General features: G+C 46.3%; 1 protein-coding gene across 1 annotated transcript in view; it reads right to left on the reverse strand.

The window, feature by feature from the left end:
- RRN3 (RRN3 homolog, RNA polymerase I transcription factor) overlaps positions 1-15047 on the reverse strand; it is a 120129-nt gene extending 105082 nt beyond the window's left edge. Inside the window, exons 1-5 of the mRNA XM_063934354.1 lie at positions 14964-15047; positions 13488-13604; positions 12460-12516; positions 11322-11411; positions 9158-9287 (exon numbers count right to left, since the gene is read on the reverse strand). Of these exons, the coding sequence (XP_063790424.1) occupies positions 9158-9287; positions 11322-11411; positions 12460-12516; positions 13488-13583 (373 nt within the window). The 5' untranslated portion in view covers positions 13584-13604; positions 14964-15047. The remainder of the gene's footprint in view (positions 1-9157; positions 9288-11321; positions 11412-12459; positions 12517-13487; positions 13605-14963) is intronic.
- Positions 15048-21799: the final 6752 nt, after the last annotated feature.

The raw sequence follows: 21799 nt of genomic DNA on the forward strand, positions 1-21799 counted from the left end.
TCCCTGAAAACTTCTTCCTTGTGTGACTGCTCCCCATCCTCGGAGGCTCGCGTCCGTGGTAACCAGGATCCAATCCTGAATTCCAAACCTGCGACCCTCCAGCAGGTGAGTACTTTGCAACCACCACAGGAGAGACACCCTGGCCCCTGGGGACAGAGTTATTTTCCGATGTAAGTGCAGATGGGACCCGGACCACTTGTCCAGAAGGTCCCATTGAAAAGTCCTTGCATGGAACCTTCCGAAGGGAATGGCCTCGTAGGCCGCCATCATTTTCCCCAGAACTCGAGTGCATTGGTGAACTGACACCCTTTTCGTTTTTAGCAGGTCTCTGACCATGCTCTGGATGTCCTGGGCTTTCTCCAGTGGGAGAAAAACCTTCATTTGTTCCGTATCCAGTATCATACCTAGGAACGTTAGTCGAGTTGTCGGAATCAACTGTGACTTCTGTAGATTTAGAATCCAACCGTGTTGCTGGAGCACTCTCAGAGAGAGCGCCACACTGCTCAGCAATTTCTCTCTTGATCTCGCTTTTATTAGGAGATCATCCAAGTATGGGATAATTGTGACACCATGCTTGCGCAGGACCACCATCATTTCCGCCATTATCTTGGTGAAAATCCTCGGGGCCGTGGAAAGCCCAAACGGCAACATCTGAAATTGGTAATGACAATCCTGCACAGCGAATCTCAGGTATTCCTGACGGGGGGAATATATGGGGACATGAAGGTACGCATCCTTTATGTCCAGAGACACCATAAACTCCCCCTCCTCCATATTGACTATTATCGCTCTGAGTGATTCCATTATGAATTTTAATCTTTTTATGTACAGGTTTAGGGATTTCAGATTCAAAACAGGTCTGACCGAACCGTCCGGTTTCGGGACCACAAATAGGGTTGAGTAGTAACCTCTTCCCTGCTGGTTCAGGGGAACCCTGATTATTACTTGCTGTAGACACAGCGTTTGAATTGCAGCTAAGACTACATCCCGTTCCGATGTGGAAGCTGGTAGGGCCGATTTGAAAAAACGGCGCGGGGGCACCTCCTCGAATTCCAGTTGGTAACCCTGGGAAACCATTTCCAACACCCAAGGATTCAGGCCTGAGCTGACCCAGGCCTGGCTGAAAAGTCGAAGACGTGCCCCCACCGGTGTGGACTCCCTCAGGGGAGCCCCAGCGTCATGCTGTGGGCTTTGGAGTAGCCGGGGAGGACTTTTGTTCCTGGGCACCTGCCGAAGCAGGTGCTCTTTTGCCTCTGCCCTTACCTCTGGCGAGGAAGGAGGATCCCCGACCTCTTCTGGGCTTGTGCGACCGAAAGGACTGCATCTGATAGGGTGGTACTTTCTTTTGCTGTTGGGGAATAAATGGTAAAAAGTTTGATTTACCTGCTGTAGCTGTGGAAACCAGGTCCGTCAGCCCAACCCCAAACAATACATCTCCCTTATAGGGTAGAACTTCCATATGTTTTTTGGAATCTGCATCACCCGTCCATTGGCGAGTCCATAAGGATCTTCTCGCAGAGATAGACATGGCATTGGCCCTAGAAGCCAGCAAACCAATGTCCCTTTGAGCATCCCTCATAAATAAGACTGCGTCTTTAATATGGGCTAGAGTTAAGAATATAGTATCCTTATCCATCTTATCAAAATCAGCTGTCAGCTCATCTGTCCAAGCTGAAATCGCGCTACACACCCATGCCGACGCAATTGTCGGTCTAAGGACTGCTCCAGTATGAGAATAAAATAAGAATTTACTTACCGATAATTCTATTTCTCGTAGTCCGTAGTGGATGCTGGGGACTCCGTAAGGACCATGGGGAATAGCGGCTCCGCAGGAGACAGGGCACAAAAGTAAAAGCTTTAGGATCAGGTGGTGTGCACTGGCTCCTCCCCCTATGACCCTCCTCCAAGCCTCAGTTAGGATACTGTGCCCGGACGAGCGTACACAATAAGGAAGGATTTTGAATCCCGGGTAAGACTCATACCAGCCACACCAATCACACTGTACAACCTGTGATCTGAACCCAGTTAACAGCATGATAACAGCGGAGCCTCTGAAAAGATGGCTCACAACAATAATAACCCGATTTTTGTAACAATAACTATGTACAAGTATTGCAGACAATCCGCACTTGGGATGGGCGCCCAGCATCCACTACGGACTACGAGAAATAGAATTATCGGTAAGTAAATTCTTATTTTCTCTGACGTCCTAAGTGGATGCTGGGGACTCCGTAAGGACCATGGGGATTATACCAAAGCTCCCAAACGGGCGGGAGAGTGCGGATGACTCTGCAGCACCGAATGAGAGAACTCCAGGTCCTCCTCAGCCAGGGTATCAAATTTGTAGAATTTTGCAAACGTGTTTGCCCCTGACCAAGTAGCAGCTCGGCAAAGTTGTAAAGCCGAGACCCCTCGGGCAGCCGCCCAAGATGAGCCCACCTTCCTTGTGGAATGGGCATTTACATATTTTGGCTGTGGCAGGCCTGCCACAGAATGTGCAAGCTGAATTGTACTACACATCCAACTAGCAATCGTCTGCTTAGAAGCAAGAGCACCCAGTTTGTTGGGTGCATACAGGATAACAGCAAGTCAGTTTTCCTGACTCCAGCCGTCCTGGAAACCTATATTTTCAGGGCCCTGACAACATCTAGCAACTTGGAGTCCTCCAAGTCCCTAGTAGCCGCAGGTACCACAATAAGCTGGTTCAGGTGAAACGCTGACACCACCTTAGGGAGAAACTGGGGACGAGTCCGCAGCTCTGCCCTGTCCGTATGGACAATCAGATATGGGCTTTTGTGAGACAAAGCTGCCAATTCTGACACTCGCCTGGCCTCGGCCAGGGCCAACAGCATGGTCACTTTCCATGTGAGATATTTCAAATCCACAGATTTGAGCGGTTTAAACCAATGTGATTTGAGGAATCCCAGAACTACGTTGAGATCCCACAGTGCCACTGGAGGCACAAAAGGGGGTTGTATATGCAGTACTCCCTTGACAAACTTCTGGACTTCAGGAACTGAAGCCAATTCTTTCTGGAAGAAAATCGACAGGGTCGAAATTTGAACCTTAATGGACCCCAATTTGAGGCCCATAGACACTCCTGTTTGCAGGAAATGCAGGAATCGACCGAGTTGAAATTCCTCCGTGGGGGCCTTTCTGGCCTCACACCATGCAACATATTTTCGCCAAATGCGGTGATAATGTTGTGCGGTCACCTCCTTCCTGGCTCTGACCAGGGTAGGGATGACCTCTTCCGGAATGCCTTTTTCCCTTAGGACCCGGCGTTCAACCGCCATGCCGTCCAACGCAGCCGCGGTAAGTCTTGGAACAGACATGATCCTTGCTGAAGCAAGTCCCTTCTTAGTATCTCTTGAAGTTCCGGGTACCAAGTCCTTCTTGGCCAATCCGGAGCCACGAGTATAGTTCTTACTCCTCTCCGTCTTATAATTCTCAGTACCTTGGGTATGAGAGGCAGAGGAGGGAACACATACACCGACTGGTACACCCACGGTGTTACCAGAGCGTCCCAGCTATTGCCTGAGGGTCTCTTGACCTGGCGCAATACCTGTCCAGTTTTTTGTTCAAACGGGACGCCATCATGTCCACCTTTGGTCTTTCCCAACGGTTCACAATCATGTGGAAGACTTCCAGATGAAGTCCCCACTCTCCCGGGTGGAGGTCGTGCCTGCTGAGGAAGTCTGCTTCCCAGTTGTCCACTCCCGGAATGAACAACGCTGACAGTGTTATCACATGATTTTTCGCCCAGCGAAGAATCCTTGCTGCCATTGCCCTCCTGCTTCTTGTGCCGCCCTGTCTGTTTACGTGGGCGACTGCCGTGATGTTGTCCGACTGGATCAGCACCGGTTGACTTTGAAGCAGAGGTCTTCCTAGGCTCAGAGCATTGTAAATTGCCCTTAGCTCCAGTATATTTATGTGGAGAGAAGTCTCCAGACTTGACCACACTCCTTGGAAATTTTTTCCCTGTGTGACTGCTCCCCAGCCTCTCAGGCTGGCACCCGTGGTCACCAGGACCCAGTCCTGAATGCCGAATCTGCTGCCCTCTAGTAGATGAGCACTCTGCAGCCACCACAGAAGAGACACCCTTGTCCTTGGAGACAGGATTATCCGCTGATGCATCTGAAGATGCGATCCGGACCATTCGTCCAGCAGATCCCACTGAAAAATTCTTGCGTGAAATCTGCCGAATGGAATCGCTTCGTAAGAAGCCACCATTTTTTCCAGGACTCTTGTGCATTGATGCACTGACACTTGGCCTGGTTTTAGGAGGTTTCTGACTAGCTCGGATAACTCCCTGGCTTTCTCCTCCGGGAGAAACACCTTTTTCTGGACTGTGTCCAGAATCATCCCTAGGAACAGCAGACGTGTCGTCGGAATCAGCTGCGATTTTGGAATATTTAGAATCCACCCGTGCTGTCGTAGAACTACTTGAGATAGTGCTACTCCGACCTCCAACTGTTCTCTGGACCTTGCCCTTATCAGGAGATCGTCCAAGTAAGGGATAATTAAGACGCCTTTTCTTTGAAGAAGAATCATCATTTCGGCCATTACCTTGGTAAAGACCCGGGGTGCCGTGGACAATCCAAACGGCAGCGTCTGAAACTGATAGTGACAGTTCTGTACCACGAACCTGAGGTACCCTTGGTGAGAAGGGCAAATTGGGACATGGAGGTAAGCATCCTTGATGTCCAGGGACACCATATCGTCCCCTTCTTCCTGGTTCGCTATCACTGCTCTGAGTGACTCCATCTTGATTTGAACCTTTGTATGTAAGTGTTCAAAGATTTCAGATTTAGAATAGGTCTCACCGAGCCGTCTGGCTTCAGTACCACAAATAGTGTGGAATAATACCCCTTTCCTTGTTGTAGGAGGGGTACTTTGATTATCACCTGCTGGGAATACAGCTTGTGAATGGTTTCCAATACTGCCTCACTGTCGGAGGGAGACGTTGGTAAAGCAGACTTCAGGAACCTGCGAGGGGGAGACGTCTCTAATTTCCAATCTGTACCCCTGGGATACTACTTGTAGGATCCAGGGGTCCACTTGCGAGTGAGCCCACTGCGCGCTGAAACTCTTGAGACGACCCCCCACCGCACCCGAGTCCGCTTGTACGGCCCCAGCGTCATGCTGAGGACTTGGCAGAAGCGGTGGAGGGCTTCTGTTCCTGGGAAGGGGCTGCCTGCTGCAGTCTTCTTCCCTTTCCTCTACCCCTGGGCAGATATGACTGGCCTTTTGCCCGCTTGCCCTTATGGGGACGAAAGGACTGAGGCTGAAAAGACGGTGTCTTTTTCTGCTGAGATGTGACTTGGGGTAAAAAAGGTGGATTTTCCAGCTGTTGTCGTGGCCACCAGGTCCGATGGACCGACCCCAAATAACTCCTCCCCTTTATACGGCAATACTTCCATGTGCCGTTTGGAATCTGCATCACCTGACCACTGTCGTGTCCATAAACATCTTCTGGCAGACATGGACATCGCACTTACTCTTGATGCCAGAGTGCAAATATCCCTCTGTGCATCTCGCATATATAGAAATGCATCCTTTAAATGCTCTATAGTCAATAAAATACTGTCCCTGTCAAGGGTATCAATATTTTCAGTCAGGGAATCCGACCAAGCTGCACATCCAGGCTGAGGCGATCGCTGGTCGCAGTATAACACCAGTATGTGTGTATATACTTTTTAGGATATTTTCCAGCCTCCTATCAGCTGGCTCCTTGAGGGCGGCCGTATCTGGAGACGGTAACGCCACTTGTTTTGATAAGCGTGTGAGCGCCTTATCCACCCTAGGGGGTGTTTCCCAACGCGCCCTAACTTCTGGCGGGAAAGGGTATAACGCCAATAATTTTCTATCGGGGGAAACCCACGCATCATCACACACTTCATTTAATTTATCTGATTCAGGAAAAACTACAGGTAGTTTTTTCACACCCCACATAATACCCTTTTTTGTGGTACTTGTAGTATCAGAAATATGTAACACCTCCTTCATTGCCCTTAACATGTAACGTGTGGCCCTAATGGAAAATACGTTTGTTTCTTCACCGTCGACACTGGAGTCAGTGTCCGTGTCTGTGTCGACCGACTGAGGTAATGGGCGTTTTAAAGCCCCTGACGGTGTTTGAGACGCCTGGACAGGTACTAATTGGTTTGCCGGCCGTCTCATGTCGTCAACCGACCTTGCAGCGTGTTGACATTATCACGTAATTCCCTAAATAAGCCATCCATTCCGGTGTCGACTCCCTAGAGAGTGACATCACCATTACAGGCAATTGCTCCGCCTCCTCACCAACATCGTCCTCATACATGTCGACACACACGTACCGACACACAGCACACACACAGGGAATGCTCTGATAGAGGACAGGACCCCACTAGCCCTTTGGGGAGACAGAGGGAGAGTTTGCCAGCACACACCAAAACGCTATAATTATACAGGGACAACCTAAGTGTTTTCCCTTATAGCATCTTAATATATTATAATATCGCCACATAAAATGCTTTAAATGCTCTCTGTTTTAAGCCTGTTTCTGAAGTGCAGTGCAGGGGAGAGCCTGGGAGCCTTCCTAGCAGCGGAGCTGTGTAGGAAAATGGCGCTGTGTGCTGAGGAGAATAGGCCCCGCCCCCTTTTCGGCGGGCTTCTTCTCCCGTTTTTCTGACAACCTGGCAGGGGTTAAATACATCCATATAGCCCCAGAGGCTATATGTGATGTATTTTTAGCCAGCATAGGTACTTTCATTGCTGCCCAGGGCGCCCCCCCCAGCGCCCTGCACCCTCAGTGACCGTTGGTGTGAAGTGTGCTGAGAGCAATGGCGCACAGCTGCCGTGCTGTGCGCTACCTTAAGAAGACTGGGAAGTCTTCAGCCGCCGATTTCTGGACCTCTTCTCTCTTCAGCATCTGCAAGGGGGTCGGCGGCGCGGCTCCGGTGACCCATCCAGGCTGTACCTGTGATCGTCCCTCTGGAGCTAGTGTCCAGTAGCCTAAGAAGCCAATCCATCCTGCACGCAGGTGAGTTCACTTCTTCTCCCCTAAGTCCCTCGTTGCAGTGAGCCTGTTGCCAGCAGGACTCACTGAAAATAAAAAACCTAACAAAACTTTTACTCTAAGCAGCTCTTTAGGAGAGCCACCTAGATTGCACCCTTCTCGGCCGGGCACAAAAACCTAACTGAGGCTTGGAGGAGGGTCATAGGGGGAGGAGCCAGTGCACACCACCTGATCCTAAAGCTTTTACTTTTGTGCCCTGTCTCCTGCGGAGCCGCTATTCCCCATGGTCCTTACGGAGTCCCCAGCATCCACTTAGGACGTCAGAGAAATACACTTTAAGGTAGTCTCTTGCCTGCGATCTGCAGGGTCCCTAAGGGCAGCTGTGTCAGGAGACGGTAGCGCCACTTTCTTGGACAAGCGCGTCAGGGCCTTGTCCACAGTGGGAGGTGACTCCCAACGCTCCCTGTCCTGTTTAGGGAAGGGGTATGCCATATAAATTCATTTGGGTATCTGCGGTCTCTTTTCCGGCGTCTCCCAGGCTTTTTCAAATAAATCATTTAGTTCATGAGATGTGGGAAAATTTATAATCTGTTTCTTTCCCTTATACATGTGCACCCTTGTGTCGGGGACCGAGGGTTCATCCGCAATATGCAACACATCCCTTATTGCCACAATCATACACTGAATGCTTTTTGTCACCCTAGGGTGCAATTTCACTTCGTCATAGTCGACACTAAAATCAGAGTCCGTGTCGGTAGTAGTGTCTTGTGTTAAGGGACGCTTTTGAGACCCCGACGGCCCCTGTGAGTCGGTCCAATCCGAGGATTGACCCCCTGATGTCCCCCCTAATTCAGCCTTATAAAGCCTCTTATGTAAGGATGTCACACTTGCATTCAACATATGCCACATGTCCATCCATTCCTGAGTCGGCACAACCGACGGGGACACACAACTCATTTGCTCCACCTCCTCCTTGGAAAAGCCTTCCGCTTCAGACATGTCGACACCACGTACCGACACCCCACACACACAGGGATTAACCTATAAGGGGACAAAACCCCAACCAGGCCCTTAGGAGAGACAGAGAGGGAGTATGCCAGCACGCACCCAGCGCTTAATAACACTGGAAAAATATGACCAGATAGCGCTTTTATATATAAAATGACCAGATTCCCACTCACTGCGCTCAAAATGCCCCCCTCCTCTTTTTTCCAGACTGAATGTTCAGCAGGGGAGAGACCAGGGAGCCAGCGTTTTCCTCATGCAGCTTCTGTGGAGAAAATGGCGCTGGTTAGTGCTGGGGATCAAGCTCCGCCCACCCGACGGCGGGCTTCGGTCCCGGTGATCTTTTTATAGAAAATGGCGGGGGATCGTAGAATTACTGCCCAGCAGCCTAATCTACCTTGTCAGTGCCCAAATGTGAGGTTTATTGCTGCCCAGGGCGCCCCCCCCCTGCGCCCTACACCCTTCAGTGCTGCTGTGTGTGTGAATGGGAGCAATGGCGCGCAGCCCTTACCTCATGAAGATCTGATGTCTTCTGCCGCCTATGATGTCTTCTGCCTTCTCATACTCACCCGGCTTCTATCTTCGGCATCTGTGAGGAGGACGGCGGCGCGGCTCCGGGACGAACCCCAGGTGAGACCTGTGTTCCGACTCCCTCTGGAGCGAATGGTGTCCAGTAGCCTTAGAAACAGAGCCCAACCGTTAAGCCAGCCCTGCTTCTCTCCCCTCAGTCCCACGATGCAGGGAGCCTGTTGCCAACAGGACTCCCTGAAAATAAAAAACCTAACAAAATTCTTTTTCAACAGAAAACTCTGGAGAGCTCTCTGCAGTGTACCCTTTCTCCTCTGGGCACAAGATCTAACTGAGGTCTGGAGGAGGGGCATAGAGGGAGGAGCCAGTGCACAACCATAGTAAAAGTTCTTTTTAGGTGCCCTATCTCCCGTCTATACCCCATGGTCCTTACGGAGTCCCCAGCATCCTCTAGGACGTAAGAGAAAAAACATATAGGCAGTAGTTTAAGTATTGGAGATTATTTAGTTTCCTATACTTCACACATAGTCAGATACCTTTATAAACCATCAGTATAATTTTGCGTCAGGTAGAAGGAATACAGTTTATACACACAGAATATTACTCGGTGAAAACATTTACCTGGTACAAAGTGCGAGACGATCATGTTCAGACAAGAGCGTAAGTACACAGTCTGGGCTGATACAAGGTTGCCCAAAAAAGCCAGATATTCTTCCACAACTTCTTTGCTTCTGTTCAGCCATGGCAGTTTCTAAAGGATGACACACAAGCTAGAACCACTGCAGCTGTACTCCATTTTACTGTATCCAATCCTCACATCAGACTTAGAAATCAAAATGTTCCGATAATCCTTATACACTTGGCTTCAATACACCATGTGGCACGAGTCAGTCGCAGTGTAGCGCCATTTAGCACTAATGTGCATCTTACATCCAATGTGATGTGGCAATACCACTTCATGATTCATGAGACTGCACTGATTAAGTTGATATTTGACACTTGTACGGTATATCTGTGTGCGACAGTCTCATTCTGTACACGAAGCACAATGCAAATTGGCATTAAAAAAGCTCCAGCATCGTAACACTTCATATATAGGGGGAGAATTCAATCGAATGCAGATTTGTTTTTGTTTTTTCCTGCAACCGCTTGGTTTTCCTATTCAATAAACAGACCTACAGAGCAAGCCTGATTTTCCCTAAAATTGTTATTTATAGAAAAAAATTAGCTGGACTTGCTCTGGCACCCTTGAAGTTTAGAATGTCCTTAATTAGTCAGTAATTACTCACCTTCAGAAGCCTGTCTTCTGCAGCAGCACAGTGAGTGAGTGAGTGAATGTGCGACCTCCCTGGGAGGCAGCAGCAGGGAGAACTGTATCTCCCAGCAACCATCTCCCCTCCTAACAGCCACTTCACCAGTGGGAAGATGGAGTGGAGACCACCAGACCGATAAAGTATAAAAAAAATTAATAGCACAGCAGGGTTTTAAAGCTGAAAACCCTGCGTGCATATATTTTTTTTTATTCAAATTGGATACTGCAGATATTGAAAGAGCACATACCCAAGATAATTTAAAACTGGTCACGAGGCCTGTAAGTTTTTTTTGTGGGATAAACCTCACGCCCAATTGAATTCCTCCATAAAGTCAGACAGATATACAAGTGCCACATAACAAAATAATCAGTGTAGTATTCTGGAGCGGTTCTATTGCATTGCAACAAAGGACACGTTTGCCCAGAAAAGATGTTCAGCACAAACAGTCGCACGGAGAAGGGATGTTTGGTGAGACTGCTCAATAGTGTATGAGGACACATCTGCAGGTAAATTGCTGGATGGTATTTTCAAAAACAGCAGTGTCAGTAAATATAGTAGTACCCATACCAATGTAATCTAGCAACCTGCTCTGTCTCTTCCTCCTGGCAAGTACATTTAAAAAAAAGAAACTGTAGTGTAACATATAAGCCAAACAAAAACACTAAAGTCCCAAGTTAACATAATGATATGATCATCCACAGAAGAGGCTGAAAAATGTCCGCATGGCACTCAGACGAAAATGCTCAAAGGTGACAAATGTATTCAATCCAAAGTATAATTTAAAACAGATTTCAATAAACTACACTATTGCTGATAACCCATTGGAAATTGCTGGGTCTTGTAGATCCCCCATCTACCTTAGGGGCAAACAACAACATATTGCTTGTCTACAAGTCACCATTTATTCTTTCTAATCACACTTTTATGTGTCGGCCAGAATCCCATACTAAAAAACAATGTGGGTCATTCAGATCTGATCGCTGCTGTGCGAGCGGGCGATCAGGTAGTAAATGCGCATGCACTGCAATGCGCATGCGCTTCGGACAACAACGGGTATCGCTGGTCAGCGACGGGATGGTGCAAAAAATCCTTTCGCAGGAGCGTTCGCACGGTGATTGACAGGAGGAAGCCGTTTGTGGGCGATAACTGACCGTTTACTGGAGTGTTCGGAAAAATGTAGGCGTGCCCAAGCGTTTCCAGGGAGGTTGTCCGACGTCAGCTCCGGCACCGATCAGCCTGATGTGATCTCACTGGAGGAGCAAGTCCTGGGGCTGTGCAAAGACTGCACATACTGGTTTTTATCAGCTCGGCGTAAACATAGCATTGCACACTTGCACAGAGAATATACACTCCCCCTGTAGGCGGTGACTATCTGAACGCAGGACAGCAGAATTCGCAGCCCAGCGATTAGATCTGAATGACCCCCAATGTTAACAGAGGGTGAAAGAATAGACACCAAAGCACCATCTCACCAGTACGATGCTGACAAGCTGCTCGTAGTCAACAGTAAGGTACGTAACCGAGATCCGGAGCTCGTGCAGCCAGCTTACAATCTGCACATCCTGTAGAATGACCAAACAAAATTTAAATATAGCGTTGGGAACGACAGTACAAATGCAGAATGTGCTTTCTAAATTCACCCTATCTGATTTCTGCCTCTCCTAGAAATATGAGCAGTTATCCTCTTAATGTTCAAAACTGACCAGGAAACAGGCTATATATATATATATATATATACTCAATAACGAAATGCAAGTGCACATGGATGTCACACCCAGTACTCCTGCTGCCCCCATATGTGCACAGAGAAGCCAAAACACTTCCAATGATGCTATAGGCAAATGTTAGATCATAGTCCACCCTCACAGCAAATTAAAACCTCCTCTGTCGGTTTGTTTTGGGGGGTGTTGTTTTTGTTATATATTGCAGGGTTTTATGTTTTGTCTCTATGTACTGTATGGCAGATGTTTTAGGATTTTAATTTTATTCTGTATAATTATGCGAGTGTTTTATTTATGGTCTGCAGTGCCAATACTTCTGTATGTTTCTATGCCTCATGTTTCTTTTTTACTGTATCCTTGATATGTGAGCTCACATGTCGCCTGTGGGTTCTTACTGCTTATTGTTATACTGTGGGGCATATTGTATATCCTGACCTATTAGATGTGTACTGTACCTATAGTCTGTGTCTTTTGCCTGACCATACTTTTGATTGCATACTGCATTACTGTTTATACAAAAAAAAAAAAAATTGTTTTATTGGGCTGTTCATTTAAAACTTTCAATAAAAAGTACACAATTTAAAAAAAAAAAAAAAACCCCACCTCTGTCAGTAAATAAAATGGTTGTTTTTCTCCTACTGCATTTGTATTACAAAAATGCTACTAGGGGTATTTTATGTGTAAGTTTAAGTGAAAGAGCAGGTTTACGTGTGAAGACAGAGAAATACACAGCTGATATTGCACAGTCTCCTTTCGCTATTTTTGACAACTGAGCTGACAAGTATATAAAACAATCATCAGTACAGATTCCATAACTGTCAATAAGAGGGGCATAACCTCAATTTGGCCAAAAGAGATAGCAGCTGGCCTTTATGTGAATGCATATTACCTTTATCTCTGGGTCTGATAACTGGTGCTTTAAAAGTTCAAAATCTTGGGTATTTCCCTGGAGAAGGAGAAGAAAAATAAAAACAAATTACACAACTGTATGTCAGAGCAAATATTTCTAACAAATCACTATGGTTTAGTATATGCGGAGATGGAAAGGCAGCTGTTGCGTTTTTTGTCTGTCCAACATTTTAAACGACTTAAACAAGTTTAATCATAGAGCTCTATACAGATCAGGGGTTCTTAATGCCTGTCCCCAAATATAACAACAGGTAAAGTTTTGTGGATTGCGTTAATCATGCACAGGTCAGCTAATCTATTTTGCTGGGTCAGTAAATATTTCACCTGCTTCCACAGACAGAAAACATAACCTGCTGGGAAAACTTGAGGGTTAAGGTTTAGAAGCTCTGCTATACACCATTATTTTAATAAGGTTCTCCTTCTGGTTAATGCAGCAGAAGACAGTGTGTCAATTGGGAACAAGTCTTATGGGTGTGTACACATGGTGAGATCCTTGCTATGCCCGATTTTCACTTGCGATTTCCTTTGTACTCCCTGGAGCCCAGATAGCACAGATTTTGACTAACTTTTCTTGAGATATGGACTATGTGTGCTTACGATTTTGGCTTATGCGAGATTTTGGCTTATGTGAGATGTCATTGACATGCGAGATGAAGTAGATAGTACACCGATCTAGCAAGGACTGACTTGCCTGCACAGTCTATCTTTTCTTGCGATGCCGACATGGCGGGACCGCGCTTCGGGATCGCAATCTGCACTAACTTTTCTTGCGATTTTGACTATATAGTCAAAATCGAAAGAAAATCTCTCACTGTGTATACACACCTTTACAGGTACATACTAAGCCTTGTGCAGCACAGTCTGTGGCTGAGGAAGTATTGTCATTATATAGTCATTCAGTTACTAGATAAGGAATATGTTTAGTCCAAGAGACAGTCAATGATAAAAAGAAGTGAACGTCATTATGACTAATAGAAATTAGCACATATTTTACCTAGTAATATTTACCTGTGAATACTTTGTCAGAACGTCTGTCAGTTTGCCACCAAACCTGACTGTTTTTTTCGGTGGGGAGCAGAGAAACTCATTACTTTCGGTCATCATGATGTCTCCTAGAAGTAAGGACTGGCATTTTGTGGGGGAAAGAACATTAAAATGTAATAAAAAAATCCAAACATAGTATATTAAATGCATTTAACATCCAGAACTTGAAATCATATTTGTAGCTATACCTTGAAGAGGATCATACTAGTAAAAGGCAGACTATGACTTTCTTAAATAAACCTATCTTATGGGGAGGGGGGATTTAATTGGTTTGCGATGTCACAGCTCTCGTCTACAGTGCCCAGGAGAATTTAAATGGTTTATGCTCCTGGGCGCAAGTGATGGGGTCACCCTTTATTTTTACTCACACCCTCCTGTGGTCGCAAATAGAAATCCACCAAAAGTCTGGCTTTAAGGCACCCAGCCTGCTGTTTGTGCAACGCGCCCAATAGTTTGCATGGGTTTAGCCAATTTAAGCAGCTAATCCCAGGGCATTTGGGTGCTACACGTGTGACAAGTAATGTGTGCCCAGCAGCACAAACAACTGAATAGCGCCAGTCACTTTAGACAGAGGCTGGGGGGCACAAGTAAATATTTGAATTTCCCCCTTGGAGGGATATTGTAAAACAATGAAAAAGTCACGAGCTTTGAACAGTCTGTGTAAAAGTGAAATTGAAGTATCTACTAACAACAAACCAAAGCAACCACGTCATTAATATACACAGCAATATCACAAGGGATCTATTAAGAGAAATGGCACAGGAACTGTATATACTGAATTAATGCAAAAACGTATACCTGTTTGTAGTGGCCAATAACTGGAGGACGTTTCTGGAACGCATCTCCAGCAGAAGCTCAAACTACAATATTCCCACCAACAGATTTAGTTCTTATTTACGTAAAGTATTATACACTGAAGTGTCAAAATCAGCTACATAACATAGGGGTCTATTTACTAAGCCATGGATGTAGATAAAGTGAAGAGAGATAAAGTACCAGCCAGTCAGCTCCCGTCATGTCACAAGCTGTGTTTGAAAAATGACAGTTAGGAGCTCATTGGCTAGTACTTTATCTCCATCCAAAGCTTAGTAAATAGACCCCATAATCACCAATAATCAGGCAGTTCAAAACTATATAAAAAAAAAAACACACACACACAACAGTGAAATGTGCTAAACATTATACAAATAGCTGCAAATCCTAAACCAGAGGCATTAGTATGCATTTGCTGTGCATGGGTCTATTAGTCATATGATCCTGTAATAAGGAGACACATACAGTGCGAGTCCATTACATTGCTAAGGAGGACACATACTGTACACTGTATTTATACATTTATTCTGACTAAATTGCATATACAGAGTATATTGCTATGACAGCACTTTATCTCAATGACCGCTCAGGCAGGCCAGAGCACACTAACAGCACAGACACTCATACCGGGTAGCGAAGGAAGCAGGAGCTGCCGGGGCTATTACAACAACGTGCTTTGGATCCAACACGCCGCAAAAAGATCCATGCAGGAAATACGTCATCACAGCACAGGAAGTGGGGCGCCGTGCACGACCGAACTAGGCGGCCATGTTGGGTGTACTGCTCGTGCTTTTCACGAACTTTAAGTTTTACAGTTCATTCATAAATATAGAAATTAAATATAGTCACACTTGCAGTTATGTACAGCATTTTAATGAATCACTTAAACTTTTTTCTTTGCTATTCTATTAAAAATGTATGAACTGTACAGCTGTTATATAGTTTGGCATACCTCCCAACATGACCCTCTCCAAGAGGGACAGAATGCTCTTCTCCAGGACTTTTCTTTTAATTTATGATTGCCGGCACTTGTTTATCCATTAACCTGTTTGGACACGTTAATGGATAAAAAAGGTGTTTCAGGACAAGTGATAGCAATGGTAAATTAATAGGGAGTATCCAGGAGTAGAGCATTCTGTCCCTCGTGGAGAGTCATGTATGGAGGTATGAGATTGTTTGGTCCAGAGGCATATCCCCCAACTGTCCCATTTTTCAAACAGCGCCATCCCACCCCCAGGCCACAGTGTGGAGGTTAGGGACTACTATCTCAGGGGCAAATGTATTATGGTGGCATACATCGTACCGCTATAACACTTTCTGCTTCGTCTCATTGCCGAGGCGAAGCAGGAAGGGATATCGACAAGATGTACTAACATCTTGTCTGCCGAAGTGGCTCCCCCGTCTGGAGATGTCCCCCTGAGCACACAGCGCAACAGCTCAGTGCTGATGCGCTGTGTCTCCTTCCCGGCTGGCTCCTCTGCGCGTGCGGGGATGTCACTACTCACACGAGATCACCTGTGCAGTCTGGAGACGGCACCCGCCACAGCCAGGGACAGTTCTGTCCATGCTGTGGTCTATAGGCATCGCCACCTGCAGCTGTCAGAACAGTCAGCAATGCTGACCGTTCATACAGTGCCTACTCATATCGGCCTGCTACCGTTTAGAGAAAGCTGAGAAACCAAAGGAGAAGCTAAAACTGAATGAAAGAGAAGAAGCCTGGGGTAAAATTGAAATGAAAACCTAGCCAAATCCAACCCCCAGTTCCCTATGTATACTATACTATCTATTAGATAGCAGCGCTGATATGGTAAGGGGCGCCTAGTGCTCATGTCAGTGTGCTCACTCCACCAGTGTCTTACATGGAGGAAAAGCGGTATCAGCGCACATAGCGTGCGCTGATACTGCTTCTGCCCCAAATCGGAGGGTAATACATTTACCCCTCACTGCTGAGCATCGTATCGGGTGAATAGATGCTCATGCCCTCAAACTATAGCGTTTTAGCAGGTACAGGACCCTTTTTTTAGGGTCTGTACCGGCAAACACTTCTGTACCATTTTGTACTAGGTCACGGGTGAGGTAGGGACAAGATTCCTGTAGAGCTGTTCAGTGACAGGCGACTCCGTCCGTAATTCCATGGCTGTCTGCAGTCTGTGCACTGAGTGGCGCTGACTATTTACTGTGCAGGAAGTGCAGAGGAGCTGGCGCTGGCTATTTACTGTTATACTGGGTGTACACTTTGAAGTTCATCTCTATATAGTAACTGACAGCACTGACTGGTTACTGTTGCTATGTAACAGTAAATCAGCCAGTGCCGATCTGCCCCCCAGCCCCTCAGTGATATATAGATATTAACTTCAAAGTATACACACTTTCAGTACAACAGTAACTAGCCAGCTGATAAAAATAAAAAATCACTACGCTAAACTATGTACAGCAGCACCGTTACGAATACAATAACTAAAAAGATAGCACTAGAGCACTTTGGTATGGTAAACGAAATGACACGTAAGGAAAAAAGGGGAGGTTTAAAACAATGTTTACAGCCCTTTTTGGTTTTGACAAGGGAGTCTGTTCAATTACCGCTGCCTGGGTTCCTTTATATGTGGGGTGTGAGAGCCGCAGTGTGTATGAAGTACCTTTTGGGAGCTAAATAACTGTCCCTATTACTGCATACCTGTACCACTTCTCACTGCTCTCAGTCCTTGAGTCCGGGATCTCCGGGTGAAAGCTCTGTTACGGAATTTAAATTTAGCACATATATGATCAGTTTCTCTGACATGCGGGACGCCCAGCACTGGGCTAGACCGCCCCGCATGTCAGGCCCCCCCACCCCCACCTCCCCCCCCACCAGGGTGCAAAAACATTGCACAACATTGCACCCGGCGAGTAGTTCCCTGCCTGCACAGCCTAGCTGCGCTGGCAGGCGGCTACCCACCAAGTCCTGTATTGCAGCAGCTGCGTGTGACGTCACAATGGTCCAGACATGCCTGCGTTATCCGGACCGCGTCCCACCAACTGCATTCTAACAGGCAGAGGCGATCGCAGGCTCCTGGGGTGTGCGAGCACACTCCACAAAGGGATTCAGACTGCGATCACTACTGCTGCAGCGATCCAGTCTGAATTACCCCCATTGTTTTAAACCTCCCCTTTTTCCTTACGGATCATTAGTTTACCATACTGAAGCGCTCTATTGCTGTCTTTTTAGTAACTAGCCAGCGCCAACTGCCTCCAGCCCCCAATGTAGGACTGGCCATCAACCATCGATGATTCCTAATATTTGATGATTTATAGCCGATGTCGAATGCTTTTGCCATCGATGGAAGTGAACCAGATGCTTTTCCTCCATTGATGGCACAGAATAAACGAATATTATTATTATTTTCGTTTACAAGGTGCCGGGACACGGAGCATAGCTCCGTCCCCGACACCCACAAAGCCCCATCCCCGGGCTGTGATTGGCCCGCAGGTCATTAACTGGAATAACAGGGATGACCATAAGTGGGTGAAACCATCAATGGTCTCACATAGCATAGTTGGTGACCATCGATGGCCACTCACAGTGTCTCCATCTATGGCAACCATCAATGACAAACACACCGATGGCCATCGCTACCCCAGTGTACAGTGTATAGTGGCCCCATCCCTTCACCCGCGGCAACTCCCCCATTATCTGTGGCTTTCTCCCCTGTACCTTTTTTAACTTTGAAATATTGGAGGGTATGTAATGCTGTGTGCACACACGCGGTGATCTGGAGGCAATCCAGCAGTCCTGGGAGCACTGGACATGCCCCAGAGCCACAGCCCCTTTTTCGTCCTTGTCCCTTTGACACAAGCTGGAGGTCCAGACTCCAGGCTCCAGTATGTTGGGATGTATGTCTTTACTCACATTTTAGCCCCCATCGCTATCGCAGCACTAAGAAATCAATTATCAGTAGGCTTACCGTACTATTCGGTTAAACCAGGACGCTCATTGATTACACAGGTTCTGTGGCTGATTAAAACTAGGGAAAATGCAGGCTTGAAGTCAGCCAGACACAGAACCTGTATAAAAAATGTGTGTCCCCGATTAAACAGGATAGTATGGTAAGCTTAATTATCAGTGAAATATCATAAAAATGTCTTACAGTGACACAGGGTCAGATAGGAGCTCATCCTTGCAAAGAAGAAAGGCTTACACCATTTAGTTCCGGGTTGAGACCCTATAGAGCTACTGTGCATGCGTTGGTCATCGAATGTGCCAGATGCAGTTAATGGAGAGGGATCCTTCAGAAACTGGAAGGAAACTGGTTGTTGTTTCTCTAATTTCAGTTGTATGAAGACATTTTTTATATTTCAGCCACAATTCTCATTTCAAGCAGCACTTCATTCAATGGACGGAAATATTCAAACAATAATTTCCCATCATTATAGATAAGGTATCTATAATGAGTGTAACGTGTGCAATGCACACAGGCCAGTGAGCATGGGTCCTCATTCCGAGTTGATCGCTCGCTAGCTGCTTTTAGCAGCAGTGCACACGCTAAGCCGCCACCCTCTGGGAGTGTATCTTAGCATAGCAGAAGTGCGAACGAAAGATTAGCAGTTTTGCTATTAAATATTTCCCTGCAGTTTCTGAATAGCTCCAGACCTACTCCTAGATTGCGATCACTGCAGACTGTTTGGTTCCTGGTTTGATGTCACAAACAGGCCCTGTGTTCGGCCAGCCACTCCCCCGTTTCCCCAGCTACTCCTGCGTTTTTGGCTGGCACGCCTGCGTTTTTTAGCACACTCCCGGAAAACGCTCAGTTACCACCCAGAAACACCCACTTCCTGTCAATCACTCACCGATCAGCAGAGCGGCTGAAAAGCGTTGCTTGCCCCTGTGTAAAATTGCATAGTTTTGTGTGAAAGTACTTAGCGCGTGCGCCCTGCGGCCCATACGCATGCGCAGAACTGCCGGTTTATAGCCTGATCGCAATTCTGCTAAAAACGTCAGTGAGCGAACAACTCGGAATGACCCCCATGGGTGTATCGATAATGGGTGCAGATGGGGCAGTGCACATGGGCCCTTGGGTTTAGTGGGGCCCATACAGCACACCCTGCAACAATACATTATACTTCCCTCTCTGGAGTCCGGCACTTGTGCCGCAGAAACATACCTCCCAACATTTCTAAATTGATCCGTGGGACAACCAAAAAGGGGTGTGGTCTATGTGAAAGGGGGCGTGGCTTTGCTGGAGTAATGCAACCGCAAGCCACTCCCCGTTCTCATCTCTCTGCCTTCCATGAATAGACGCTGCATGCATGCGCACAGCATCTATTCACTGCTGTAAGCAGAGCAGTGAGTAACAGAAGCCTCCCAACTGCTTCACCCACCGTGGGACACTGGGGCCCACGGGTGGGACAGTGGGACAGTCCAGTGACGTGCGGTGGGGTGAGGCAGGTGAGGCAGAGCCTTTCCTGTCATACTAACGTTTGTGCCAGAGTTTTGACTGTGTAAAGTATATGAAAAATAGAAATAATTTGTTAGCAATATCATCTTTGTATTATTCTAATCATTGTTATAGCCAAAACCCTGGAGTAAAAAGTCTATGGCAGGTGAGGCAGTACCTCCCCTACCTATCTTTTCCACACATCTCTGATCAAAACTCACCAAATTTTTAGGAGTTTATACTAGAGATGAGCGGGTTCGGTTTGTCGAGATCCGAACCCCCCCAAACTTCACGTGGTTTACACTGTTCCAAGGCAGCCTCGGATCTTCCCGCCTTGCTCGGTTAACCCGAACGAGGCCAAACATCATCATCCCGCTGTCGGATTCTCGCGAGATTCATATTCCATATAAAGAACGAGGGGAAAATTAGCTAAGCGCTCAGTGAGTGGTGGTGTATAGATGATTATCAGCAGCAGCTTGGGAAGGGAATGCCAATCGCCAAAAGCACACTTAGATAGAAAAAAATTACCAAGTTGCGCTAGACAATCAAATAAAAAAGCATTTATTTTAATGCATAAAATGTATTATGATAACGACAATTCTCCCGGGAGTACAATACACACTTTAGAATGACATCTCTATAACTGTAGACCTACAGATATATTTAGGAAGAAGTCACAATTCTTCCCGATACACCATAAAACCAGTGCTATTGATACGTTTTATCATACAACTTTGGAAGAATTCCGAAAGCTGTGTGATAACAAAATACATCCTTGTTTGTTCAATCTACATGTGGATGAAAGGAGGGCCCTTAAAAAACTTGCTGATGATCCATTGCTGACAATAAAACCAGCAGATAAAGGGGGAGGGGTAGTGGTGCAAAACACTGAAGACTATATCAAAGAGGCAAGAAGACAATTGTCTGATACTAGCTTTTATAAAATTTTAGGATATGATCCCACTTTAGAATATCAAAAACATCTAAAAAGCCTATTAATATCAGCATGTACTGATAAAATACTCACTCGTGAGGAGTTTGATTTCCTCTACCCCCTCCACCCAATCACTCCCATTTACTATCACCTTCCTAAGGTACACAAGACACTTCACAATCCACCGGGTAGACCAATTATTTCAGGGATTGAGGGTCTCACGTCTAATTTGTCCTATTATGTTGATTTTTATTTGCAACCTCATGTATCCTCTCTGAGATCCCATATCCGTGATACCACTGAGTTTATTAAACTAGTGGAGGGTCTGAAATGGCAATCAGATTACCTATTTGTCACATGTGATGTTCAGGCCCTGTACACAAACATTCCACATCAATTGGGGATAGATTGTGTGGCCAAAAGTCTATGTAATGATATTGGTATCTCAGAGAGGAAGCGCAAATTTATTTTGTCAGCTATTTCATTTATTTTATCTCACAATTATTTTTTATTTGATCACTGTCACTATTTACAGGTCCTCGGTATGGCGATCGGGACCAGGTTTGCGCCCAGTTTCGCTAACATCTATATGGGCGACTTTGAAAGTACATATATCTGGGGAGGAGCCTACGCCGCAAACCTGGTCCTGTATGGTCGCTATATCGACGACCTGTTTTTTGTTTGAAAAGGGGATTCTTTTTCTGTCACTGAATTTATTAATTATATTAATAACAACACTTATGGTTTAACCTTCACTTGCACTCACCATCCTTCACAAATACATTTTTTGGATGTTACGGTAGAGGTAGTAGAGGAAATTGTTATGGTTTCTCCTTATAAAAAACCAGTAGATGTATGTAACTAGGGCCCTCATTCCGAGTTGTTCGCTCGCAAGGCGAATGTAGCAGAGTTACACACGCTAAGCCGCCGCCTACTGGGAGTGAATCTTAGCTTCTTAAAATTGCGACCGACGTACGCGCAATATTGCGATTACAAACGAGTTAGCAGTTTCAGAGTAGCTCCAGACTTACTCTGCCTGTGCGATCATTTCAGTGCTTGTCGTTCCTGGTTGACGTCACAAACACACCCAGCGTTCGCCCAGGCACTCCCACCGTTTC

This window comes from Pseudophryne corroboree, chromosome 7, assembly GCF_028390025.1.
Source record: "Pseudophryne corroboree isolate aPseCor3 chromosome 7, aPseCor3.hap2, whole genome shotgun sequence".
Classification (NCBI taxonomy): domain Eukaryota; kingdom Metazoa; phylum Chordata; class Amphibia; order Anura; family Myobatrachidae; genus Pseudophryne; species Pseudophryne corroboree.